A 27,954-nucleotide genomic window follows, 5' to 3' on the forward strand; every position below is an offset into this window, starting at 1 on the left:
AAGTCTCCTGTTGTAAATAGATTCTTAAAAGGCATTGCTCATCTTCTCCCTCCTGTTCCTTTCATAATGCCTCAGTGGGACTTGAACCTGGTTCTGACATATCTGATTTGTGCTCTCTTTGTGCCACTTCACAACTGTCCTCTTCGTCTTCTCACTTTAAAGACAGCTTTCCTGATGGCCATCACCTCTGCCAGAAGAGTGAGTGAGCTCCTTTTCTCTCTGTCCATCCGGACAAAGTGGTTCTAAGGACTCATCCATCTTTTCTGCCGAAGGTTGTCACTGCCTTTCACATTGGGCAGACCATCACTTTGCCCACCTTCTTTCCGCCTCCGCATCCCTCAAAAGAGGAAGAGAGGCTCCACCGTCTGGACCCAAAACGTGCGCTCTCATTCCACCTAAACCGCACACAACAGTTCTGGGTGGATGCCCAGCTCTTTGTTGGCTACGTGGGCTCCAAGAAAGTTCGGGCTGTGCACAAGCGGACCATCTATCGGTGGGTTGTTCTGTGCATAATGGCTTGTTATTCTTTGGCTAAAAAAGAGCCTCCTGTGGAGCTGCGCGTCCATTCTACCAGGGTGACTGCAGCCACTACTGCTTTGGGACGGGAAATTCCCTTGCATGACATTTGTCGGGCAGCTACGTGGGCCTTGCTGCACACGTTTACCAAGCACTACTGCCTGGACAGCCAAGTCCGGAGAGACAGCTTCTTTGGCCGTTCTGTTCTCCAGGACTTTTTGGTGTAATCTTGGTTCGCAGACCCACCACCGGGGTTGGTATTGCTGGGGTATCTATTCTAAGGTAAGGAATCTATCACTACGTGTTTCTTTCAGAGGCACAAGTTACTTACCTTTTGGTAACAATATACATTTAAGAAACATTAGTAATGATAGATTTCTTATCGCCCCACCCATCCTTCCCTGCAAACTGATTAATAGAATTAAGGTCATCCCTTTCAGGGCCCTAGTTTCATGGCACCAGTGGTCAGTTTCTTGCATAGCTATGCGTTCCTGGCGCGGAAAGTCGTGTACAGAACTGACGTCAGCGCACGTGGGCGCGTCTAAGTAGCTCCATCGACGTCATCTCGGCGCTAACGATGCACGCGGAGCCGCACGACGACGCCTACCGACGCGCAGGTGTACTGCTGACAAAAACTTTCCAGATCCAGTCTGACACCTGGAGGGAAATTCTAAGGTAAGGTATCTATCACTACTAATGTTTCTTACAGATATATTGTTACCGAAGGTAAGTAACATGTGCTTTAAAGCAGTATAGACACTCTGCCCCTTCCAGGCATATGCAATAGATGCCCAAGGCACTTTATCTTTAAGGTCTGTGCAGCAATCACCGTTCTAGTGCATATTCTCTCTTGGGATAAGAATGAGCACAGCTCAGTATGATTCCATTAAATTCATCATTGTAATTTGTATTGGTGAATTTGTCAATCATTCAGTCTTCTTTCAGCACCATAGGTTCCAATTTTAATTTTGACATTGTGGCAATAGGAATGAAAATTGAACTTGATTATCCTGGTTCTGTATCATGAACACATTCGGTGTCCAGGCTCTTGATAGATCCTTGCACGTATTTGTTTATTATCTCAAATTGTACTGTGTGCAGCACATAATTGGAAATGCAGAGCAGCTTAGAAACGGGTAGAGAGAGCTATATCTCTTCAAGTTTCTAAGTGGCACTGTCTGCAATATCTGAAAAAGACACGTTAGTGATTGATTCCTTCCCTTAGAATATCCCCAGGTGTCAGACTGGATCCGGAACGTTTTCGTCAGCAGTACCCCTACGCGTCGGTAGGCGTCGTCGTGCGGCCCCTCGTACGTTGCTTGCGTCGTAGCCTCTGAGATGACGTCGTCGGAGCTACTTAGACTTATACAGTTTGATCTGTTAAAAAGTTCGAACCTTGATCTATTTTTACTTGTCCACTTGTCTTTGTCTGTCAGAGCGGGGCCTCTATTGACCCGAGTTGGCACCAGACGAGGTGAGGTCCAGTCCTCTTATCAGACGGGTGAGCATATGCATTTTTTTTTTACTATAGTGTATTATAGACTTGAAGCTGTCTTGAGGCTAATATTATATACCTCAGAATATTCACCAGCTTTATGATTCTGTACTCCCATGTTTTGTCATTAAGAGTAGCACGTTTTGAACTTCTTTTACAGATGTCCTACACGTCTCACTGATACGGCAGGATCAGTAATTGACTACCGAGGTTGTATTAATTCCAACCTGCATGCATATCGTCTTTTCTTTGTCTTTCACAATTTGACACAATTTTGGTTTTTGCAGTAGCAATAATATCAGCAGACAGGTCCTGACGAAAGCCGCGGAGTATTAGTCCAGTAGGTTGAAACATGTTGACCGTTTGTTAAGCAGTGAATTTTTTGCAACTGCTTTATTTGCACTGTTTTTAACGAGGATTGCAATAGAAATCTCAATAAATATTTTTTCTCTTTTGCAAATCCCTAACACGTTTGCACTGCACTTATCATTCCCACATATACTTTGGGACTTTTCTCTAGGTTTCATGAGAGCTGAATTTCTCTCTGTTCCTCTGTCTTTTCTATAAGACCCCTTTGAGAATATAAAACACCTATGACCCCTCTATGATCAAGCGGGCAAGTGGTAGGTTGGATGGATACCCAAATGATGACAATGATCACGTTGGTGAGTAATGGGAATCCAATCACTGACAGGGGTCTCTTCACTCTATAATCTTTTACATTTTTCTGTGGTACTACACTCTATGACATAGTTGTCCAGCTCTTTTTCTCTCCGCTTCAGTAGACAGCTGGTATATTAGACCCCGGATTATTTGTGTGTTCTGGGAAGTTTGTTACCAAACTTCTCAGTTTTCAGTGTAGCCATTATGGTGCTGTTGAGTTCGTAATGACAAACTCCCAGCACCATATACTCTCAATGGCAGCAATGCACTTACAATGTCTAAGAATGTACCTGTACCCTCACCACTGGTATAGTGCACCCAGCTAGAGGGGTGACTGATCTATACCAGGGCAGTGGTTTGTAGGCATGGCACACAGAGGTGTGTACCATGTCGACTCTTCACTTTGTTCTGCACCAAAACGCGCAGCCTGCAAAGGCAGTGTGTGTGTGTTTTGAGGTACAGGGCCTCTAAGGGTGGCACAGTAAGTGCTGCAGCCCTTAGGTCTTCCCTGTTCACAGTGCCCTGGTTATCTGTGGTACCATTTACCAGGGTCTGACCTGTGGCCAGATATGCCAATTGGGTTAGTTTTGGGGGAGGAACACAGGCCCTGGGAACCTGGTTGGCAGAGACCCAGGGCACATCAAGTGAAAGTGTATCAGTAGTCTGTCAAAAAGTGTGTGTGTGTGTGTGGGGGGGGGGGGGGGTTACTGCAACAGAAACCCACTTTCCAATCAGGTATCAGAGCTCTTTACATAGCACCAGTTACGTTGCATGAGGACATACTTTCATTTTTTTTTTTTTTTTGTTAGGAACGGGGAGATTAAGTGATTTGCCCAGAATCACAGGAGCTTTAGCATCATTACTGAGACTCGAACCCAGTTCCCCCAGGTCCGAGGTCGAGCGCCCTAACCGTTAGGCCAACTCCTCTGCATTGACTTCCACTCTTCCCTTCATGTTCTATCGCCACTCGTTGTGGAGTCCCCAAGACTGTTACCCTTCCACCTCAATTCAACCTTTCTCTGAGCGGGCCAGTTTCTTCAGACTGAGCTGCTTCAACTGCACCTGTCACTCTTCGATAACTGTAAAATGTTGAGGTAGTACATTCTTCAAGTGTGGACCGCTGTCTTCGTGCTATCAAGGACTGCATGCTTATTGACCACTTTAGACTTGATTATTCCAAATCTGAGATCCTTACGTATAGAACTGTCACACATCTGTTTGTCTTAAGAAACTAGAGAACCTTTGTATAATACCAGAGGAAGCAAGTTACAAGCAGCAAGGTGAACACTGAGATGCCTCTTCCCTCACCTAAGATATCTGTAAAAACTACACGCCACATTGTGTCGTAAGGATGGCCTTAAAGTCCGGTGGGATCTACTATTTATTTGGCAGTCTGAAGGCTTGGAACAAAGTTGTTTAGGCTCATGCATGTCTGCACCATAGAATATCTGAATGATGTTTACATTAGCTTTACTTCTATGTATTTTCTCACTATTCCCTTAATTTCATCAATTTTGTTCCTCCCATTTTTGAGTTTTTCTTGCATTAGTTTTGTATTTTTATTCATGGTTTGGACCTTTGTTTATTTCTTAACAGTGATATTTTATCGTGCTGTTACATAACACCTCACACTTTTTTTACTGACATAGGTCTCATTTCCCTAGCATAGCTAGAAATGCCCTAAGTAGTGGTTTGGGAAATGCTAATTACCCTTTTGAACGTGGCTCCAAACCATTTTTTAACAAACCATTTTATTGTACGATTCCCCATTTGAACATCAGTTTGCGCTTTAATTACATATTTTCAAACTTTTCAGGGATGCCAGAGGAATGACGCCTTTTATGTCTGCTGTTAGTGGAAGAGCATACCCTGCTGCCATAACCATTCTTGAAACTGCCCAAAAGCTTGCCAAAGGTAAATCCTACTTAACCGGATACTTAAAGTGCATACTGTATGAATAGGTGGCACAACTGGTAAACATTATTTTTTTTCCTATGGAGAATGTTTGAGGTTTTAAATTGCTATACAGTGATGAATTACACCTCTGTGCTTAAATTTTGCTACATACATTTTGAATGATCTTCACTATTGATTTAGTATACTTTTCTTTTATTACCACATTTCTCTAAAGCAAATGATGCAAGAGGAGAAAGAATGTGAGATCCACTTTTTTTTAATAGTTTTAACTACTTGTAGTGTAATTTGCACTACTTAATTTGACTACATACATTGTCATTGATCTTCACTATTTATTTAGCATACTTTTCTTTGTTACCACATTTCTCTATAGTAAATAATCTATCTGCAGAAAGAATGCAAGATCCACTTTTTATAGTTTGAACTACCTGTAGTGTATTTTGCACTACTTGTGTACTGTCAATATCCCCTAAGTTTAACTGTTGTATAATATTATGTTCACTTCTAGCCACTTTATTCCATATGTGATATTGCTTTTTTAAGAGACTATGATCATTTCCTCAGGTTTTATTAAACTGAAATAAAATGATCTTGTTATAATTGCCTGTTGCATGTTCCAAAATGTTTAGCAAGAGTTTTTCTGTTTGCATATTAAACCTTGAGTTATTTTCCACCTGATACAGATGAAAGAAGTGTAAAAAAAAAAAACCTGATCTTTGAATGCACTTTTCTTTGTCCAGATTTTTTTTAAATGGCCAGGTGTCCAACTTCGTTTTTAACATTACTTGTTGACATAATTGACGTCTTAATTTTGTGGCATTCATTTAGCTCACAACCTGCCCATTAGTATGGCATTGGATATAGCTATTGTTCTTTCTGCATGTGTCTACCTAGTTGACATTTATTCACCTGCGCAATAGATTAAAAATGTCAAAGCTTCTCAAAAACAAATATTACATGGAATTTCTTAACTGTGCATATGAGCGTTTTCCCCAGCCATTTATTACAACTGCTCCCACCAAGTTTTCTTTCCCCTCTTAGCCATAACACATGATTCGACTTCTGCTGTACCTCCCTTTTTTGGCAGTTCAGTCTGATAGAGACTTCTAGTTGCAGATTCCTTACCTGCTTGCGTCACAGCATGCAAATCCACGGAGATCAAGGTCGAGTGGAAGGCCACAGGATCGCTCGCGGTCCCCGAAGTCCTCTTGATCCTGCTTAAAGTCGTTGGAACATTCAGATAGGAGGCATTAGAAGAAGAGTAAGAAGTCGAAGCGTTCTTTGACTTCTCCTCGTCTGTCGGCTGACAAGATGAGGGAGCCTCGCTATTTTAGACCTCGATCTCTGGAAACTGCTCCTGGGCCGAATCTGCGCCTTTCCGAATTTCCCAAGCTCGCAGCGACCCCCGCTTAGCTGAGAGAGTTCTATGAGGCCATGCTACTTATTTTTGGGTAGTCAAACCCTGACCACGAGCCTTTGGGTCCCTCAGGGTAGAAAGGACCCCCTCTGGTTCTGCACCAGTTGGGCCCCACGGATCAAATCCTGGATTCAGACTGGCGCTGGTCAAGTCGATGCGCCATCCCCATTGTCATCCCTGACACAGAGCCGGATGGGCGTACCCCAATGCAGGCTACGGTGCCGGTGAGAGTCGTGCCTTCCAGATCAGAGCCTAAGCCTTATTTTCATCAGCTCTGCCTCGGGGAAGACTGGGAGGGGTCACTGAACCCTTTAGAATACCAACTCTATGATGAACACAGTGTGGATTGGTGTGAGGACCTGGGTCAAGCCAGAAGTCTTGACACTTTTCCAGTTGCTGATCTGCTTTCTACTCCTTCTGTGGATACGGAGGAGTGAGCATTGTACACAATGGTGGTGTGAAGAGCGGCTGAGGTCCTTGACCTTCAGTTGCCCACAGTGGCAGTCACGGCTAATCTCTTGACGGAGGTGTTGAAACCGGGAGACTCCATGTTGGAACCCTTACTCCCATTCAATGACGCCCTCACTGATGTCCTTTTGCATACTTGGTCCAAACCCAACACAAGGGTTCCTGGAAACATAAATATTGGCTGTCATTGCCCTGCATCTGGGAACTCAAACTTCCTCACCCAACACCCTACTGCTGAGAAATTGGTGGTCCAGGCCTCCACCACCCAGGGCGCGTTCCCTGATGCTCTCCTGGATGGGAAATCCAAGAGGCTGTACTTATTTGGGAAGTAGATGTTTTCTTCTTCCAGCCTGGCATCGCGGTTCGTGAACACCTTTGGTTCATTATTATCACACTCTGTGGGATACGGTTGCGCAAGTGCTACCACAGGTCCTGGAAGAGGCTTGGGCTGTACTCTCCCAAGCTGTTACTGACCGAAGAGGCACAGCAAAGTTTACTATTCAATGCAGAATTGACACGACCGACTCACTGGGCAGAGCAGTTTCAACGGCAATGGCCCTTAGGCACCACGCCTGGCTAAAAATGACTGACTTCTCGGATGTCCTGGCTTCCCTCAATGACATGCTCTTTGATGGTACGTGTCCCTTAGTAGACCAGGCAGATTCGGCGACCAAGCGCTTTTAGGATTCTCGTGCTATTGCCAGGTCCTTGAGCCTCACTGTGGCCCAATGTCCACTCCAATCTGCTGCTCGCTCCTCTCGTGGCTTCGAAAGGGGCTTCCAATCGTCCCATTTCCAGTCCAGCCTCCACGTTGCGCAGGCTCCCCAGTGTTGCAGTGGTCGAGGTACCGAGAGACCTCATTGGTCAGGTGGCCAGCAGTCCAGTTTTTCCGCACCCACTGCAGCAGCCTCTAAACCCTCCTAGTTTGCCCCTTTACTACCATGGGCCTTCAGTTGGAGACAGGATTTGTCATTACCTGCCCCGCTGGCAGTGCATAACATTGAACAAGTGGGTTTTGCAGATCGTCTGAAGAGGCTACTCCGTCCCCCCCCCCCCCCCCCCCCCATTCCACCATCTCACGATCGGCTGATGGGGGATCATCTGTCCCATCTCCCCGAGGTAGTCACGGCTCTCCTGGCCAAGAGGGCCATAGGGAGGGTTCTTGTGCCAGAAGTAGGCTTTGAATGTTTTTTTACTCTACTTTCTGGTTCTCAAAAAAGAAAAGGGCCATCGTCCTATCCTCGATTCCCTGAACCCTCATTATCAAGGAGGAGAAATTCTAAATGCTTACGTTGGCTTAGGTCTCATCTGCCCTTGACCCTAGAGACTGGGTGGTAGTGTTGGACCTGCAGGACACCTATTTTCACATATGTATCCTGCCTGTCCATTGTCGCTATCTGCGGTAGGCCCCAAGCATTTTCAGTTCATCATGATTTTGGCCTTACCAGCACCCTCTGGTGTTCACCAAGGTGGTGATGGTGGTTGCAGCTCATCTGGGGTGCCTGTCTTCCCCTATCTCGATGACTGGCTGTTAAAGGCTGGCTCGTACCAGGCTGGCTTCCACCTCCTCACTATGGCGAACCTTCTGCACTCCCTGAGGTTCACTATTAATGTGCCAAAGTCACACCTAACTCCCTCTCAGATGCTCTTTCATCGGAGCTGTTCTGGACACAGTGCAGTTTCAGGCTTACACTCCAGCGCGACGAGTCCCAAGGTATTAAGGCTATAATACCGATATTTCAGCTTGTATCCTGGATTTCCCTGAGACTTACTCTGAGGCTGCTGAGCCTTATGGCCTGCTGCATCCTGCTGGTGACACATGCCAGATGGCATATGCAGGCTCTGCAGTAGGACCTCAAGTTACAGTGAGCACAGCATCAGACGAATCTCTCCGACCTGGTACAGATCTCTGAAGGATCTGCGAAGATCATGCAGCGGTGACTCACAAACCATGATTAGGTCAGAGTTCGACCCCTCTCCCAACCTGATCTCACAGTGATGACAGATGGGTCACTTCTGGGATTGGGCGGCCATCTGGGAGAGGTGGAGATCAGAGAACTCTGGTCTTCGGAGGAATCCAGACTCCACATCAACCTGTTGGAGCCACGAGTGATCCGACTGGCATTGAAAGCTGTTCTTTCCTCCATCAGGTCAAGGCTAGTGCAAGTGTTCAGACAACACCATCGCCTTGTGGTACTGCAAGAAACAGGTCGGGGTGAGGTCATGTACCCTTTGTCAAGATGCCCTGCTCCTATGGGTTTGGCTGGAACACTAATGCATTTCTCTGGTGGTTCAACATCTGGCTGGTTCCCTGAATGCCAGAGCAGACAAACTCAACTAAAGCTACCTAGCGGATCACTAATAGTGTCTTCATTCGGCGGTGGTACATGATCTCTTTCAGCAGTAGGGAGAGCCTTGGTTAGGTCTGTTCGCCACCGATTAGAACAGCACAAGGTCAGCAGTTCTGCGCACTGGAGTTTTCAAGGCAGCACTCGCTCAGTTCTTTTTTGCTCGAGTGGAGCTCAGGCTTCCTGTACACCTTTCTGTCTATACCACTCCTTTTCAGAGTTCTCAAGAAGCACAAGTGACCGGGCCCAATTCGTTCTTGTGGATCTGCACTGGGCACAGAGAGTCTGGTATCCTGAGCTACTGAACATGCCCATCGAGCCTCTGATCAGGCTGCCCCTTCAGGAAGATTTTCTGTCGCTGCAGCAAGGGAGGGTTCTCCACCTAATCCTGTTTAATCTCCACCTTCTTACATGGCGATTAAGCAGCAACAGTTGACAGCTTTTAACTTTCCTCCTGTAGTCGGTAATGCCCTCTTGGCAGCCAGATGTCTCTCCACCAAGACAGTGTACTCCTGCTGTTGGAAAATATTTGTGGCATGCTGTGCAAAAAAAATCTGTTCCCCTTTCTGCCCCTCTTTCTGACTTTCTGCTTTTCATACTTTCTCTTTCCCAGCATCGTTCTGCGCTGGGCAGTCTTAAGGGCTATCTATCTTCCATTTTTGCCTTCATCCGGTAACCTGATCAACCCTCTTTGTTCAAGTCCCCTGATTTCTTAAGGGTCTTACTCATCTCTTCCCTCCTTACCATTCATTACATCTCATTGAGACCTTATTCTGGTTTGAAATGTGCTTGTTTCAAGCCTCTACACAATTGTCCCCTCAGGCTTCTCACCTTGAAAGCAGCCTTCCTTGTGGCAGTTACATCTGCCCGCAGAGTAAGTGAGCTGCAGGCCATATCTGTGCCGCCTTACCTCTCAGTCTATTCTGACAAAGTGATGCTTCGTACAAGGGCCTCCTTTCTACCAAAAGTGGTCACCCCTTTTCATGTAGGCAAATTATTCATGTTGCCTACCTTTTATACTTTTCCACATCCCTCTAAGGAAAATGAGCGACTCCACCGTGTAGACCCAAAAAGAGCATTTTTCTTCTACCTTGACCGCACTCGAGAGTTTCGGGTGGCTGACCAACTCTTCATGGGGTATGTTAATGTAAAGAAAGGTTGGGCTCTACAAAAGTGAACCATCTCCAGGTGGGTTGTGCTCTGCATCGAAATCTGCTACTCAGTGGCCAAGAAGCAACATGAAGGTTTGCGGGTTCATTCCAGCAGAGCTAAAGAGGCCACCACTGCCCTAGCATGCGTAGTACCAGCCCTGGATATCTGCCAAGCAGTAACATGGGCTTCCCTGCAGACGTTCACCAAACATTACTGTTGGAACAGTCAGGTCTGCAGGGAAGGGCATTTTGCCTGTTTTGTCCTGCTGCACATTCTCGTTTGAAGTTGGTTCGAAGACCTTCCTGGAATGATATTGCTTGGGTATCTATTGTAAGGGAAGGAATCTGTGGCTAGACGTCTCTATCAGCTGAACAAGTAAATTACCTACAGTAACGTTTTATCTGTTAAAAATTATAATCTAGCTGCAGATTCATTACTGACCCAACCAGCCTCCCCGCTCTGCAAACTGATTTCTAGGGACAGGGCTGACACCTTTCAGAGCCTTATTTGTGACACACCTGTGGCCAGCGTTCTTCATGGCTCTGCTCTTCTGGCGTGGAAAGTTGTGGAAACAAACTGACTTTGACACGCCTGGGTGGCGCCTATATCGGTATAGTGATGTCACTTCCGGTGCCGGACACTGAGCCGATCAACGCCTCCTACCAGCGCGCAAGGGTACAGCTCATGAAAATCTTCCAGATCCAGTCTTGACGCCTGGGGAAATTCTAAGGCCTCTAACAGATAAGGTGTTAACCGAAGAAACATAACTTGTTTGTTAGTTGTTTTGCCGACTTCTGCTCCTGCATGTTGGGAGATTTTGTCCGCACACAACCTGTCATGTTTGTGAGACTGCCTTCACTTGAGTTTTGCATCATTAATGCTGCAATTTATCAGAGGTTGTCCAGTCCTGCTTCTATGTTGAAAGAACCAATATCAAATGAAACCCTACATTTCATAAGAGGACAGATGTTTTTGATTTTAGGTATGAGGGGCAGGTCCGTGACTGCCAGCTCTCCTTGCGACAGTTTGTGAGAAGCTGGATGTCTGTTGCAGTAACCCCCCCCCACTTTTTGCCAGACTACTGATGCACTTTTGACTTGATGTGCTCTGGGTCCCTGCCAATCAGGTTCCCAGGGCCTGTGTTCTTTCCCCAAAACTAACCCAAACCCAATTGGCATCTGTGGCCACAGGTCAGCCCCTGGTAAATGGTACTACAGGTACCCAGGGCACTGTGACCAGGGAGGACCTCTAAGGGCTGCAGCACTTATTGTGCCACCCTTAGAGGCTCTGTACACACGTACACCCCCCCCCCCCCTTTGCTGGCTGCATGTCTTGGTGCAGAACAAAGTGAAGAGTCGACATGGCACACATCCCTGTGTGCCATGCCTACAACCCACTGCCCTGGCATAGATCAGTCACCCATCTAGCTGGGTGCCCTATACCAGTGGTGAGGGTACGGGTGCATGAGCCCTGTACCCCTACAGTGTCCAATTCCATTCTTAGACTTGGAAGTGCAGTGCTGCCATTAAGAGTATATGGCTACACTGAAAAATGAGAAGTTTGGTATCAAACTTCTCAGCACATTAAGCTCACACTGATGCCAGTGTGGGATTTAATGAAAAATGCACACAGGGCATCTTAAAGATGCCCCCTGAAAACTAACCCACCTCTAGTATCCAGGCTGAGTGGCTGCTTTCAGCTGCCACCACCAGACATGTTTCTGGACCCCTGGGTCGAGAGCCTGCTTCTCTCTGGGGCCTGAAACAATGCACATCCTGGGACAAGGTGCCTAGCTTCCTCCCCCAGGATGGGCAGGGTTCACAAAGGGGAAGCTTCAAAGGCTTGCCTCCTTTGTGAGCTTCCCAAGGCCACTTCCTGCTCTCAGCAACTGGTCCCCACTGATTCTGACCCCCACTTTGGGTGGGAGAACCGGCGGGAAAAACAAGTGAGGAAGAGAGGTGTGCCCACCTCTGCCAACTCCACCCCTCAGGTGGGGAGGCGAGGTGAAACACAACTCTCAGTCCACGCCATCTTGAAGATGGGGGGGATTTAGCCAACCAGGGACAGGCTCATGCCCGCCCTACCACTGGAGGGTGGCATGTTATGTTATGTTATAACGTTTTATTGAGCGCGAACAGCTGCCCAAGCAACGAGGCGTCCCGGCGCTGAACTATAACGATAACCTGAGAGGGGAGAAGGAAAGGACGGGCTATAGGAGATTAGGATGGGGAGAATAGAAATGTTTTGATCGCTTTGCGGAAGGCCAGCAGGTTAGTCAACGAGCTAATGTGATGCGGCAGGGAGTTCCAGAGTCTTGCCCCCAAGACTCTGAAAGAGCGACCGCCCATTCTGCTTAGCCTTATACGTGGAATAACCACCAAGTTATGACCCGAGGAGCGTAGGGCCCGTTGAGGGGTATAGGGCTCTAGGAGTGGACGCAGGAGGCCAGGACAGTCAGTTTTGAGATTTTTAAAAACAGTAGTGAGGGCTTTAAACTGAACTCGGGCTTCCATGCGCAGCCAGTGTAGTTTCTGGATGGTGTTTCTTGCAGAGCACCTACGAGGGAGGCCTACAACTGCCCTGGCAGCAGAGTTTTGTATACGTTGTAGCCGCGCCATCTCAGCTTTATTAAGGCCAAGAAAAAGGATATTGGCGTAGTCCAGTCTAGCCAGGATGGTAGATTGGACTTTCATTTGGCGCGTATGGTGGTCAAAAAAGCCAAGGATCGGATGAAGGCTCCTCAACAGGCCCACACAGGTGGCAGCCAGTTTCTTGGTGTGGGTCTGGAAATTAAGAGATGCGTCCACCCAGACACCAAGGCTTTTTACCACAGTTTTGGGGGGGGGGGATAGGGCCCAGTGCGGACGGCCACCATTGATCAGTCCAATAGTCAGGATTTTTACCCAGAAGCAACACCTCTGTTTTGCCAGCGTTCAACTGGAGGCAGTTGTGTGACATCCAACGTGCAACTGCCTCTAACCTGTTCTTGAATCTCGCCGCTGAGATCGAGGGGCCTTCAGTCAGAGAAATGACGAGCTGGGTGTCGTCGGCGTACGACACTAGCGTCAGGTCCCATTCTTTTGCTATATCAGCGAGAGGCTGGACATAAAGATTGAATAGGGACGGGCTGAGCGCCGATCCCTGAGGAACGCCTTGCTCTATGGGGTAAGGCTGGGATATGAATGGGGGGGCAGAGACCCGGAAAGATCTGTTTGTCAGGAATGATCGAAACCACTCTAGAGCAAGGTCTTTGATACCTATGGCTTCGAGACGTTTCAATAAAATAGAGTGGGAGACCGTATCAAAGGCTGCGCTAAGGTCGAGTAAAACCAGCGCAGCACTTTGACCGGCGTCCAGGATGTTCCGTAGGTGTTCGATGGTGGTCAGCAGGGCGGATTCGGTACTGAATCCTGGCCTGAAGCCGTTCTGTGATGGGTCTAAAATTTGGTGTTGTGTCATGTAGTTGGCTAGCACCTTGTTCACATGGGCTTCTGCCAATTTTGAGGCCCATGGAAGCAGTGAAATTGGTCTGAAGTTTTCTGGTTTTGATGGGTCTAGGGTGGTTTTTTTTATGATTGGAGAGACCCATGCCTGCTTCCAGCATGTGGGAACCACCGCTGAAGAGAATGATAAGTTAAGTAAGGTAGTAAGAGGAGGAAGGAAGAACTCGAGAGATTCTAAGAATTTGGCAGGTCTCATGGCGTCTGTGGGCGAGCCAGATTTGACTTTAGTGCACAGTTTAGCAAGTTCGTCATGTGTTAAGCTGGGGATGAGAGATAAACTGGGATTGTCTGGCAGAGGCTCACGAGGTATGGAGGTGTCCGAAAGATTCTGAGGAAAGGAAGTGTAGATTTTCTTTACCTTTTCCGTAAAGAAGGTGGCAAGTTCCTCGCATTGTTGTGCAGAGGTAATACCAGGGACAGGATTACAACTATCTTTAAGTTTATGAACAATTTCAAAAATAGTTTTTGAGGGATTCCTGCTGGAGCTGATTGCTTCCGCGTAGTAGGAAGCACGGGTGGTGCGAACCGCTTTATGGTACGATTTCAATTTTCGCAGGTAAGCAGCTTTGTCGGTGTCCTTGTATTCTTTTCTCCACTGGCGTTCAGCTCTTTTGCAGTCTTTCCGCATGGTTAGAAGATTTTCATTGTACCACGGGTTAGATGGAGTGTTACGGGTTTTAGTCCGTTTTGCTGGTATTAGGGAGTCTAGTCCTAAGTTGATCCAATTTTGAAAGGCCGCGTAGACGGAGTTAATATCTCCGTCTGTGAGGTTTAGGTGGAAGTTACCTAGTTTACTAGTAAGGTCACTAGGAGCCAGTTTGTGCCATGGCCTCTTGTATCGGAAATTGTTGGTGTTTTTCACAATCGAGTCTCTGATTTTCAGAGAAAATTGGATAAGAGAGTGGTCAGTCCACCCCATGGGTTTGGGGGGGGCAGCCGAGGCATCTGAGAGGTTGGAGAAAACTGGATCCAATAAATGCCCGGCAGAGTGAGTGGGAGTTTGGATGAGCGGGTTTAGCTGAAGGGCTGTGAGGTCTGCCTGAAGGTTCTTAATAGTAGGATCATAATAGGTCCCTGCCTTTTACCTACCTGAAACACCCCTAAATCTACTATTATGGGGCACCCCTGAACCTTGCTTCCTCAGACAAGAACCTGCAACAAGAAAAGAAGACGGACTGAACAGCCGTCCTGAAGCGAACAAGAGGAAGACGCCTACTGACTTGGCTTCAGCCCTACCGGCCTGTCTCCACCTCGAACCTGCTCGTGCGAAATCCCGGTGTGTCCTGCAGCCAGCAATCTCGAAAACCCCTGAGGACCTGCCTGCCTTCAAGCACAAATACTTTTTTTTCCCGTGAACACCAGATTTGTTCACCTGCAACCTCTGGCCCTGGCCGGACACCGCAAATCCGCCCCACTCTGCACCTGCCGTCCACAACCCGAGCTCGAGTGGGCAATCACGATGAGGAGGTCACCCCGGCGATCCTGACCCAAGATACGGTGACCCCTGACCTGCCTCAAGCCTCCAGCCGATGCCTGCAGCCTAAATCCAGAAGGACCCCCTTACCGCGTTCAGGGGCTAGTAAGAAGATCCAACCCCAAAAGGCACCCCTACACCCGACGCCCCACAGCATTGTGTGCCCAAACCAACGGTGCCTAACCAACCCCTAACTTCCCAACTTTCCTCTCGACGTGGTGGTCGCACCCATAAGACCTTAATCTCCCTGCCTGCAGTGCTTTTGCAAACCGGAGGTTCTCCATTGAAAGTAACAGGGCGCCCTATGTCGAAACAGCACCCTGCACCCGGCCGCTCTAATGCCGCTGAGGGTGCACCTTTGGTGCTAATCTGTTTCCCCATTTGCCCTGACCTAAAGTCCAGGAGCTTTGCTCCCACAACCCAGTGGCCTGCTTGCCATCAGCCACCAACCGGAGGCCCCCTATCCCCCATTAGATAATATTGGGCCTTTGCACTCTGCACCCGGCCGCCCTAGTGCCGCTGAGGGTGTAACGCGAGTGCATCCTTGACTATGGGGGAACCCTTGTTTTAACACCAGAACCTGAACTCCAAAGACCGATTACTTACCTGGTAACTGTTAACTTCATTTCTCTCCATAGAAATCCATTGACTGTTTTTCTCTGAAAAATGTTCTAAAAGTGTAGTGTTTTGTATATAAACGTGGTTCCCCTGGGAGCAGTTCGTTGCCCCCGGGGAAACCACATTTAAAAAAAAAAAAAAAAATGCCCCAAGAGGGGGTTGAATAGTGAGCAGGAGGGCCCAACCCCGTGTCAATTTTTTATCTTTAATTTTCATATTTTTTTTTATTTATTAACGGGGGTAGGCGATCACGACCCCCCCCCCCCCCCCCCAAGGTGAAAACACTTTATTTTTTAAAATATATTATGCCGGGGGGGCAGTGGGGGTGTTGGGGGAGCATTTCCACGAGGGCCGACCACCCCCCCCCCCCCCCCCCCCCCAAAAAAAACCGCCGGCCCTCCAAAATTTCCTTGGTGCCTATTGTGGTTTCCTGCCCGTCTTTTGCAGCGTGACTGCAATCCATGGCCAGGAAACCCTTTCAGGAATGCCTCGTTTCAAAGGAGAGACTCCCCCTTTCAAACGAGGCCTCCCTGAAAATTGGCGATGTCTCTTTCGGCCTGTTTTCCCCATTAGTCGAGCGCAGCCTTAACTGCTGTTTCTTCGGCTCCGGAGGGGAAAACAGTGATGTCCGAGCACCTCACGGCGCGCTGACGGCACAGATGGGCAGGAGGGGGTGCGGGGTGAGACTCTGAGGGCTCTCCGAGTCTCCCCAAGGAACGGGGGGGGATTACAACCTTGGGTGCGAAAGGGGCCTTAACTGGTGTCGGCCAATGGACGTGCGCCGTACCAGGGAGGTGGTGCGTGGGTTGCCCATTGGTCAGGATTCAGATCAGCGCTGGAGTCGCTATCAAACTTTTCCTGTTTTCTCAGACCATCAGTAAAGACTATTTAATAAGCAGTATATGATTACATCCTAGAAATAGTAATTCTTTAGTTCACTGCTTTTGCATTGACCGTGCAGTTTTGATCTAGTGTTTGGTCAGTAAGTAATTGAAATACATTTGCATAGCAGCTAAATAAATTTTTACGTTGACGTACCAAATATTTTCCTTTATTTTAATTGTTCACTTAATCTCTTGTCTGCTGTCTTAGCAGAGGCAACATCCACCGAAAAAGAGGAAGATGTGTTCATGGGAATGGTTTGTCCGCCTGGTACAAATCCAGATGACTCTCCTTTGTACGTTTTATGTTGCAATGACACTTGCAGCTTCACATGGACAGGTGCGGAGCACATCAACCAGGTAGGTGAAAAATTGGATAGCAACTTAGTTTAGTTAACACGTATTTTTTGTGCCCGCAGACACATATGTTTTATCTGTCTATGTATCAATCTTTCTATCTATCTCTGGCAGGTGCCAGTTGGTAGTTATAGTTGGGACCTAGTTTACATAGGACAATCTTTTTTTGTTTTGCTAATAACTTGGTTGCCATTTGAAGAATCTTCAGTAAATGTTCAAAACTAGTTTGCCAGTCACTTCAGCTGCTGTATGGAAAGTTTCAAGATAATCTGTTAAGCGGGGGCCGGGGAAAAAGGGACGAGTGTTCTCAAAATGTGTTTCCCCATGCTATTTCCCGTAGAACATTTAGACACGACCAAAACCACAACTGTGACCGGAATTGCACCAAATTTCACAGAAAGCTAGCGCTTGGTCCAGAAATAGTGCTTTTTAAAAATTTGCTGTCAATCTGTTCTGTAGGTATGGCGTTAATAAAGTAAAAAGATGTTCGAGGCATATGAGCTGCAGAATTGACACTTTGTGCATAGATCGCCATCTGGTGTTGGGCCCGGATGCTTGCAGCTTGTTGTAGTCTTGGAAGAAGTCTTTTGTAGTCACAAGATAGGTGACTCCTCCCTTGGACGATAGTGCGCATGGGCTTCGACTCCATCCTCAGATTGTTTTTGTCCGCCATCGGGTTCGGATGTAACTTCGGTGCTTCGGTACCGTGTTATCCCAACATTTTTGACGCGCACACAATCGCAAACTCGACTGTATTGTTTTTGTTTGCGTGCCTTTCGACGCACTTACGCAAATACTCTATTCCGGTCGTCGCCACTGGGCCTATTGACGCCTTTCGGGCCTACGGCTAATGGAAAGGACTCCATTCAAAAAATGCCCCCAGTGTGGAGCTAAATTCCCACATAGCGACCAACACAAGGTCAGCAACCTCTGTCTCTCGCTTGAGCGTAAAACTTGCCAAGCCTGCGCCTCCTTCCGGTCCAAGAAGACTATTCGTTATCGCCGGGCCTGACGAAACGTTATGGAGCAACAAGCTGCTCCGGTGCAGAAGACATCTTGATGAAGGCCCCCATGATCCGGAGGCAGAGAATTCGGAGGATCTGGACATAATTTCTGATGCAGATGACTCCGACGACCCTATCACTCCAGGTCAACGAGTGATTACAACTGCCCCTACCCCAACCCCACCCGAAAAAAAGAAGGCTCAGGTCAAGACTTCGCCTGCAGGCCCCAGTTACTACCGAAACAAAGCTTCAGAAGCCCCGCCCCCAGAACCGGCTCCAAAGACAAAGGAAAAGCCTTCCACCGGCTCCGGACCAGCATGTCAGTGTCCCGCCAACACCATCGGCACCGAAGTCGGGAACACATCCTTCTCCCGCAGTCTCCAAAAGGGCCTCGGCACCGAACACCTTGGCACCGAAAGAACAAAAGGCCCCGGATCCAAAAACCCCTTCAAAGGCTCCTGAGCAGAAATCTAAATCACGCTCAGAACCGAAAAAATCGGCGCTGAAAGAGACTTATCAAAGAGGAAGAACTTTTTCTGCCGGATCCCATCGATCCGAAACAAAAAACTCTCCAAGTGGGACCCTAAGACAGGCCATATTGTCAGCGTTCCACACAAAAAGAGGAAATTGTACACCCCACACATTCCGGAGGTGCCTGTGAAGAAAAGAGACTGCAACTTCACCCTCACGACCCTCTTCTCCTGTTCTTCCTGCTAAACCTTCCTCTCCTCCAAAATCTCCCATACTTCCCCCATATTCACCACCACCACAGGATGATGATTTAGGGGGTGGGGGAGGCAACAACGGCCCTTTTACTGACCCTGACACATGGGATGACTATGATGACCCAGTAGATCCTCCAGACCTTCCTGATCCTAATGCATACACAGCAAAGCCATCTCCCCCAGATGACAATATTGGCTTTAGTCAGCTCATTGATAGGGCTGCCCAGTACCTTGGTGTTCAAATGCATTCGGACCCCACAGAGGAAGACTTTCTAATAGACACTTTTGCACAGTCACAAAGGACAGTACAAACTTTACCCATGTTAAAATGCATCATTAAACATGCCCCAAAGATATTTAAAGACTCTGTAAGGGCTAGAATTCTCAATCCTCGGATTGATAAATATAAACCCGCCCCTAATGATCCAACCTACATTAAGGGCCAACTTCCCTTAGACTCCCTGGTAGTCATTAATGCTAGAAAGCGTGCCAACTCTCAGACCTCTGGTGATGCTCCACCTCCAGACAAAGAGTCTAAATTACTGGACGCTTTGGGCAAACGAGTTGCTGCCCAGGCAGCTAATCACTAGAGGATAGCTAATGCGCATGCATCTGAAAGAGACACATTAGTGATAGATTCCTTACCTTAGAATATCCCCAGGCGTGAGACTGGATCTGGAAAGTTTTTCGTCAGCAGTCCCTCTGCGTGTCGGTAGGCGTAGACGTGCGGCTCCGCGTATGTTGCTGGCGTCGTAGTCGTCGAGATGTTGTTGGAGCTACTTAGACGGGCCCGCGCGCACTGACGTCAGTTCTTTCTTTTTCCACGCCAGCAAGCGCAGATACGAGCGAGAGCGGTACTCCTAGTTAATACTTTCACTTAGTTTCTGAGAACTTGTTTCTCTTGTTTTGTCGAGTACTCGTCTTCTGGTGCAGTATGGATTTCCGGGTTTAAGTCCTGTAGGACCTGCCGTCGGAACATTATGGTGGCGGACCCACACGACGTGTCTCTTCTGCTTGGGGCACGCCTGACCCCGAGGCGTGCCCCGATTGTTGGCCTATGGCGCCGAAAGCTTTACGGCAGCGCCCCGAAAGTTATTGGAGGCCCGACAATCAGTTCCGCGCCACTCGAGGTCCCGCTCCCACGGGAGGTCAAGGGACCGGTGGCGGGGCTGACGCCATCGCTCGTCGGAATCTGAAACAGGTAAGTCACGGCGCCATAAAAAGCCGACGGAGCGTTGCCGCTCTTCGTCTTCCCCTCACCGGTTGCGGGACACGGTGGAGGGGGCGGGTGGTCACTCCCCCACGGCTCCGGTGAAGCCTCCGTTGTCCCCTGCGGTGTACCTGCCTTTCCCGGGCCCGCATGCGACTTCGGAACAAGTACAGGCATTCCTGTCGGCCATGCGCCGTTTATTTCCCACGTCGGATCTCTACGGAGCACCTTTGTGCCCCGTGGACCCAACGCCATTCCCTACCGGGACGACTACGTCGAGCCTGGATTTGGTCTATTAGCTTCCAATTCCAGGCGGTGAGTTAATTCTCTTTCCCCCGGCCCCTTGTCCTTTCCGACCTCTTACACAGCCGGTGGACTAAGGGGAGTACTGGGAGGGGGCCCTCTCGCAGCTCAATGCGAGGATGAGCCGGATTGGGAGGGTGATATGGAAGGTCTAGGCGATTTGGATTTCTCTCCACACCATGGTACATTGTCCCCTGCTTCCGTGGCTCGGAAGAGGTTGGGACTTTTTCTGCTGTGTTGCGCAGAGCGGCGGAGACTCCTAACCTCGAGCTCCCATATGTGCCTATCAGGACCAATCTTCTGACTGAGGTACTGCAGCTAGCAACCTCCTCTGCGGAGCAGCTGCTGCCCTTTAATGACGCGCTTCCAGACATTCTGTTAAGCACCTTGACCAAGCCTAACACGGGTTCCTGTGGATAAAAGTGTGGCACAACTTCATCGCCTGGCCCTGGGCGACCCCAGCCTATTGGGTCGCTATTCCCACTCTGTGTGCAACGCAGTCGCACAGGTGTTGCCTCAGTGTCCAGTGGAAGCTCGGACGGTGCTCTCCCAGGGCATTGCGAAAGGGAGGGATGCTGCAAAATGTACTATCCGCTGTGGTCTTGACACAGCCGATAACCTCGGCAGGGCTATTTCCACTACGGTGGCCCTACGACGTTGCGTTTGGCTCAGAACTACTGGCTTCTCAGGGGATGTCCAGGCCACTTTGTTGGACATGCCCTTTGGTGACAAGGCAGATAGCACTTTGGAGCGTTTTAAGGACTCCCTGGCTACGGCCCAGTCCTTAGGTCTTGCCACCACAAGCACTCCCGTGGAGTCTGCCTTTCGAGGTCAAGGTCCACAAATGCGTTCCTTTCAGAGCCGCCGGCCTGCGCAGCCGCAGGCTCAGCGCAGCCAGGGTTGGGGTGCCCGCCGAGGTGGGTCACAAGGCCAGTGGGCGGGTCAGTCCACCACCACCCCTGCCACCGCAGCTTCAAAACCTTCCTAGTACGGTGTTTCAGACCCACCAGCCGCCAGTGGGTGGCAGGGTTCGCCATCACCTCCCCCACTTGTGCACCATCACTTCAGACAGGTGGGTTCTGCAGATAGTCCAATGGTGCTACTCCATCCCCTTCTAGACTACCCTTCCGGCCATGCCACCTCAGTACCACCGCATGTCGGGGAATCTCTTGGTGCTTCTCCAGCAGGACGTTGCGGCCCTCAGGGCCAACGGGACCATCGAGCGCGTACTGACGTCAGAAGTAGGTCGTGGTTGTTATTCCCACTACTTCTTGATTCCAAAGAAGGCCAAGGGCCTATGTCCTATCTTAGACCTCCGGAATGTCTATCACTTCCTCCGGAAGGAGAATTTCAAGGTGCTCACGATTGCTCAGGTCCTGTCTGCCCTACACCTGCAAGACTGGATGGTAGCGTTGGACTTCCAGGGGGCTTATTTTCATATCCCTATCCTGCCGGCCCACCGGCGTTACCTGCGGTTCACAGTAGGCCACGGGCATTTTCAGTTCACCGTGCTACCTTTTGGCCTTACCTGTTCCCCTCGGGTGTTCACGATAGTGATGGCTGTGGTCGCTGCTCATCTGCGCAGATCAGGGGTTCAGTCTTCCCCTTTCTGGACGACTGGCTGTGGAAGGCGGGTTCGCCCCAGGCTGTCGTCTCCCGCCTCCAGACTGCGGCCGACCTCCTGCATTTGCTGGGGTTCTTCATCAACGTGCCAGAGTCGCACCCGATTCCCTCTCAGAAGCTCCTCTTCATCGGAGCGGTTCTGGACACCGCGCAGTTATGGGTTTATCCTCCCGAACAGCGAGTCCGGGACATTCAGGCTAAGATTCCGATCTTTCGGCCCTGGTCCTGGGTTTTGGTCAGGAAGACCCTGAGGCTGCTGGGCCTCATGGCCTCCTGCGTCCTGCTGATCTGTCATGCCAGATGGCATATGCGGGCTCTGCAGTGGGACCTGAAGGTCCAGTGGACGCAGCATTGCGGAAACCTGTCCGATTACATCCGGATCTCGGAGGGCACTGCACAGGACTTGCAGTGGTGGCTCACGGACCAGCGTTGGGTGAGCGGCAGATCCCTCTCCCTTCCCCAATCGTAGCACACAGTAGTGACGGACGCGTCCCTCCTGGGATGAGGCGGCCACAAGGGAGATGCGGAGATCAGAGGCCTCTGGTCTCCGGCGGAGTCCAAGCTCCATATCAACCTTTTGGAGCTCAGGGCGATCCTACTTGCACTGAAAGCATTCCTTCCCCCTGTCAAGGGGAGAGTAGTGCAGGTGTTATTAGACAACACCACCGCCATGTGGTACTGCAACAAGCAGGGCGGGGTGGGGTCGTGGACCCTATGTCAGGAGGCTTTACGTCTTTGGACGTGGCTGGAACGTCAAGGCATTTCCTTGGGGGTTAAACACCTGGCAGGTACCCTGAACGCTAGGGCGGACGAACTCAGCCGCAGGTTGGATCACGAATGGCATCTTCACTCAGAGGTTGCGCAAGGTCTCTTTCAGCACTTGGGAGAACCTTGGTTAGCTTTATTCGCCACCGAAGAGAATGCGCAATGTCGACAGTTTTGCGCATTGGAGTTTCCAAGACGTCAGTTGCTCGGAGACGCTTTTCTTCGTGAGTGGAGTTGCGGTCTATTGTACGCCTTTCCGCTTATACCACTTCTGCCCAGAGTGCTGAAGATCAGAAGCGACCGGACCCAAGTAATTCTTGTGGCACCGGACGGGGCTCGATGAGTTTGGTATCCCGAGCTACTCCGTATGAGCGTGGATCCCCCGATCCGATTGCCTCTTCGGGAGAATCTCCTGTTGCAGCAACAGGGGACAGTCCTTCAACCGAACCTGTCTAGCATTCACCTCCTTGCGTGGAGATTGAGCGGCGACAGCTAATTCCATTTGACTTGCCTCCTGAAGTTTGTAATGTGATTCTGGCAGCCAGGCGTCCCTCCACTAAAACGGTATACGCCTGTCAGTGGAAAAACTTTGTGGCATGGTGCACAGCGAAAACTGTAGATCCTCTTGCTGCCCCTCTTTCTGAGGTCCTATTGTTCCTTCTCTCTTTGGTCCAGCAGGGCTCTGCTCTGGGAACTATCAAGGACTACCTTTCTGTGCTTTCAGCCTTTCTTAGGCAGCCTGATCAGCCCTCTCTTTTCAAGTCCCTAGTTGTCAATAGATTTCTCAAAGGCATTACTCACCTTTTCCCCCCTATTCCTTTTGTGATTCCTCAATGGGACTTGAACCTGGTTATCACATACTTGATGTGCGCTCCCTTTGAGCCGCTTCATAACTGTCCTTTGCGCTTATTAACTTTGAAAACTGTCTTCCTGGTGGCCATCACCTCCGCTCGGCAGGTGAGAGAGCTCCAGGCTCTTTCCTGTAAACCTCCTTGTTCGAGGCATATGAGCTGCAGATTACACACTTTTGCATAGATCGCCATCTGGTGTTGGGCCCGGATGTTTGCAGTTTGTTTTTCCTCTTGGAAAGTCTTTGGAAGTCACGAGGTCGGTGACTCCTCCCTTGGATCGTATTGCGCATGGGCTTCGGCTCCATCCTCAGATTGTTTTTTTCCGCCATCGGGCTCGGATGTAATACTTCGCGCTCCGCTTCCGAACATTTTCAGTTCGATCTAAGCGGAATCCTCGCTCATCGCGGTATTGTTCAGATCCAGATCTCCTCAATCACCTTCTCTTCGACACATCTTCGATTCCAGTCGACGGCGGCCTTCGGGCCTACCCAAGCTCCGGTCCCGGCTGATGGAAAGAACTCCTTTCAAGAAGTGCCCTCGATGTGGGTCCAAATTCCCCCACACCGATCTTCATGAGGTGTGCAATCTCTGCCTCTACCCTGAACACGAGGCTCGAGACTGTCCGGCCTGCAAGTCTTTCAGATCGAAAAAGACTATTCGAGATCGAAGAGCCAGACGAAACATGGCGCACTCCTCGACCTCCGTTCCAGTCGACAGCTTCGGGGACGACGTCGAAGATCCGGGACAGCAGCACACCGAAGAGGACCTCGTCAGTGCTTCCGAAGCCGACGACTCAGATGTGGAGGACATTACCCTGGCGCACAGGGTTGTGAGTACTATACCCCCTCCCGCACCCGCGCCCACTCCCAAAAAGGCTTCGGTCACTCTTTCGCCTCCGGGCCTAGGCAAGACCAGAGACACTGCTTCAAACACCCCACCTTTGGGCCGGTGAAGAAGCCAAATAAGCCTTCCGGCGGCTCGGGCTCGAGCCAGCCCTCCAGCGGTGCCGAAAAACACACTTCGGCACAGAAAAAGAGACCGGCCTCTACCTCGACTCCGAGCTCCGCACCAAAGTCCTCGGGGTCGAAACCCAGCCTTTCCGTACCGACGCCATCTTCGGTACCGACCAAACCCCATAAGGCCCTCGACACCGACACTTCTACGCCGAAGCCCACCTCGGCGTCGACCAAGAAATCGGAGGTTCCCAAGCCCAGTGCTAAGCACGGCACGGACAAGCCTAAAAAGTCATCGGCCCCGAAACATTCGGCGCCGACGGAACAGACATTGTCACAGGAACTGTTTACACCGGATCCCTTGCAAAAGACTCTTACCAAGGATCCAAAAACTGGACATTTGGCACTCTCTTCTAAAAAGACATTTGGACAAACTGGCTCCGCCTCCACCTCCAAAGAGGAAGGACTCTGCTACCTCCCCTTTTAGAATGCCCTCCCCACCTCCTCCACCCTCTCCACCTCTGCCCCCTCCGCCTTCTCCACCCCCAACTCATCGCTCCCCGACCCTGTCTCCAGACGATGATGATCAGGGGGACCCATATTACGTTCCAGGGGATGTGCCCCAAGACCCCACCCTTACAGATCCCCAGACCCATGGGACAACTACAATAATCCAGACATTCCAGACGTCCCACAAGATTACCTTTACCCTTCCAGGCCATCTCCACCGTAAGACTCATTAGGTTTCCACCACCTACTTCAGAGGGCGGCACATTATCACGGGGTAGAGCTACACACTGACCCAGTAGAGACGGATTTCCTCCTCGACACCTTTGATACCGCACATAGGTCTACCTCCATACTACCTATGCTCAAGGGGGTGTAAAACATGCGCCAGAGGTTTTTAAGGACCCAGTCAGGGCTAGGGTCATTAACCCACGCATAGAGAAAGTACAAAGCTGCCCCCACAGATCCTGCCTATATCAAAGGGCCAGCGCCACTAGATTCCCCAGTGGTTTCCACTGCACGGAAGAGGTCAAACTCCCAGGCGTCAGGCGAAGCACCACCACCTGACAAAGAGTCAAAGCTACTGGACGCGTCAGGAAAGCGCACTGCGTCACAGGCAGCCAATATATGGCGTATCGCCTACACACAAGCGCTATTGGCCAGATACGATAGAGCGCATTATGATGACTTGGAAACCATAATGCACCACCTCCCAGAAAGATACAAACATAGGGCCAATGAATTAATTCAAGAGGGTAAGACTATAACTAACACCTCCATACGCTGTGCCTTAGACGCAGCAGACACAGCCTCCAGGGCCATTAACACTAGCGTCCTCCTCCGTCACCATGCTTGGTTGAGGGTATCAGGTTTCAAACCTGAGGTACAGGTCTCCATCCTAAATCATCCCTTTGACCAAGAACACCTATTCGGCCCAAAGGTAGATGAGGCCCTCGAGAAAATGAAGAAGGACACGGATACCGCGAAATCTATGGGAGCCCTGCAGTCACACCCTCCTAGGCGCTCCTATCGCTGCTCTTCATTTCGGGGTACGGCTAGAGGCTACTCCTCAGCGCGTCCACTTCCTACAAATCCCCTGCTCAGTCCACCTTCACAAGGGGTTATCAAAGAGGCGGCTATAGGGGCAATAACAATAAAGGCAGAGGCAAAACAAATACCAACCGCTCTGCCACACCGCCTACCCAATGACTCCCCCGCTCCCTCCAAACCATCCAACTCCGGTCGGGGGCAGGCTACAAAATTTCCTTCAGGTCTGTGTGACCATCACCTCAGACAAATGGGTGACCAAATTATTTGCTCAGGGTACTGCCTAGAATTGACATCTACCCCCCCAAACATTCCACCCAGGCAACGCCCAATGTCACAAGAACCTTCCACATTACTAAAACAGCAGGTAATCTCCCTCCGACAAAAACAGGCAATAGAACAAGTCCCCACCAATCAGCAAAATTTAGAGGTCTACTCCCTATATTTTCTAATACCAAAAAGAGACGAGACTCTACGACCTATTCTAGATCTCCAGCCTCTAAACACATACATACATTCGGACCATTTTCACATGGTAACACTTCAGCAGGTACTTCCGCTCCTCTCCCAGAACGACTTTCTCACCACACTGGACTTGAAAGACGCATACTTTCACATTCCGGTACACCATGCTCACAGAAAACACCTCAGATTTCTAGTGGACTGACAACACTACCAGTTCAAGGTGCTCCCATTCGGGGTCACAACAGCACCAAGGGTATTCACCATGTGCCTAGCGGTAGTGGCGGCACACCTCCGATGACAGCACATTCACGTCTTCCCATATTTGGACGACTGGCTGATAAAAGCCACGTCCTACAACCAATATGTACACCACACCGCCACTACAATCCAACTACTTCACCAGCTAGGCTTCACGGTGAACCACCAAAAGTCCCAGCTAACACCATCCCACATAAAGCAATACCTCGGTGCCACCATAGACACCTAAAAAGCCATAGCCTACCCCAATCCAGCCAGGATTGCAAGCATTCAGGCCTTGCGTCAAAGATTCATACCTCAACACTCTCTTCCAGCAAGAGTGTTTATGCAACTGATGGGGATAATGGCCTCTTGCATTTTCATAGTGCCTCACGCAAGACTCCAGATGCGTCCCCTCCAAGAGTGCTTAGCGCGCCAATGGAACCAGGCCCAGGGGCAACTGACAGATCTGGTGTTGGTAGACGTTCGCACCCATCGCTCTCTGCAGTGGTGGAACACCACAAATCTTTCCAGAGGTCGACCGTTCCTGGACCCGGTTCCACAAATAATACTAACAACAGACTCATCGCTCTCCGGCTGGGGAGCTCATCTATTACACCTCACAGTGCAGGGCACATGGACGCCGCAACAAAAGTTACTCCATATCAACCATCTGGAGTTACTGGCAATCTTTCTAGCCCTAAAATCCTTTAATACACAGATTTTAGGCAAAGCAGTCCTCATTCGCACAGACAACATGACGGCCATGTACTACATTAAAAAACAAGGCAGCACACACTCTCCACAGCTCTCTCAACTAGCACAGAGCATATGGAGATGGGAAATTCCACACAAAATCTTTCTCCTAGCCCAACATGTCCCAGGAGTCCAAAACACCATGGCAGATGTGCTCAGCAGACAGACGCAGCAGATCCACGAGTGGGAACTTCACCCACAGGTTCTTCACCCGTTCTTTCAGATGTGGGGGCATCCACAGATAGACCTCTTCGCCACCTACGAAAACAAAAAATGCCCAATCTTCGCCGCCAGATACCCACACCCATTGTCCAAAGGCAATGCGATATGGATGAACTGGTCAGGCAAATTTGCGTACGCCTTTCCACCTCTCCCACTAATTCCATTAGTGGTGCGAAAGCTACAACCGCATTCCCTCACACTGATCCTAGTAGCTCCAACATGGGCCAGACAACAGTGGTACACCACGCTGCTGGAACTCTCGGTAGTACCACACCAAAAGCTACACCTCTCACCATGCCTCCTAACCCAGAACCATGGAGAGATCAGACACCCGGACCCAGCTCAGCTCAACCTTGCGATCTGGCTCCTGTGATCCTAGAATTCGGATACCTTAACCTTCCCCCTGACTATATGAACGTCATCAGAGAAGCTAGACGCCCTACCACTAGAGCCTGCTACGCTACGAAGTGGAAAAGA

At 49.7% G+C, this 27,954-nt stretch overlaps 1 protein-coding gene across 15 annotated transcripts in view; it reads left to right on the forward strand.

Moving 5' to 3' along the window:
• UBR5 (ubiquitin protein ligase E3 component n-recognin 5) overlaps positions 1-27,954 on the forward strand; it is a 2,036,132-nt gene that overhangs the window by 975,064 nt on the left and 1,033,114 nt on the right. For 10 of the 15 annotated variants that reach the window (XM_085605144.1, XM_085605147.1, XM_085605138.1 and 7 more), the window contains 2 exons: positions 4,491-4,588; positions 16,664-16,812. In XM_085605144.1, coding sequence (XP_085461270.1) covers positions 4,491-4,588; positions 16,664-16,812 — 247 coding nt within the window. The remainder of the gene's footprint in view (positions 1-4,490; positions 4,589-16,663; positions 16,813-27,954) is intronic. The other 5 variants (XM_085605145.1, XM_085605140.1, XM_085605143.1 and 2 more) reach the window with 1 other exon arrangement.

The sequence above is a fragment of the Triturus cristatus genome, chromosome 5_1, assembly GCF_964204655.1.
Source record: "Triturus cristatus chromosome 5_1, aTriCri1.1, whole genome shotgun sequence".
Classification (NCBI taxonomy): domain Eukaryota; kingdom Metazoa; phylum Chordata; class Amphibia; order Caudata; family Salamandridae; genus Triturus; species Triturus cristatus.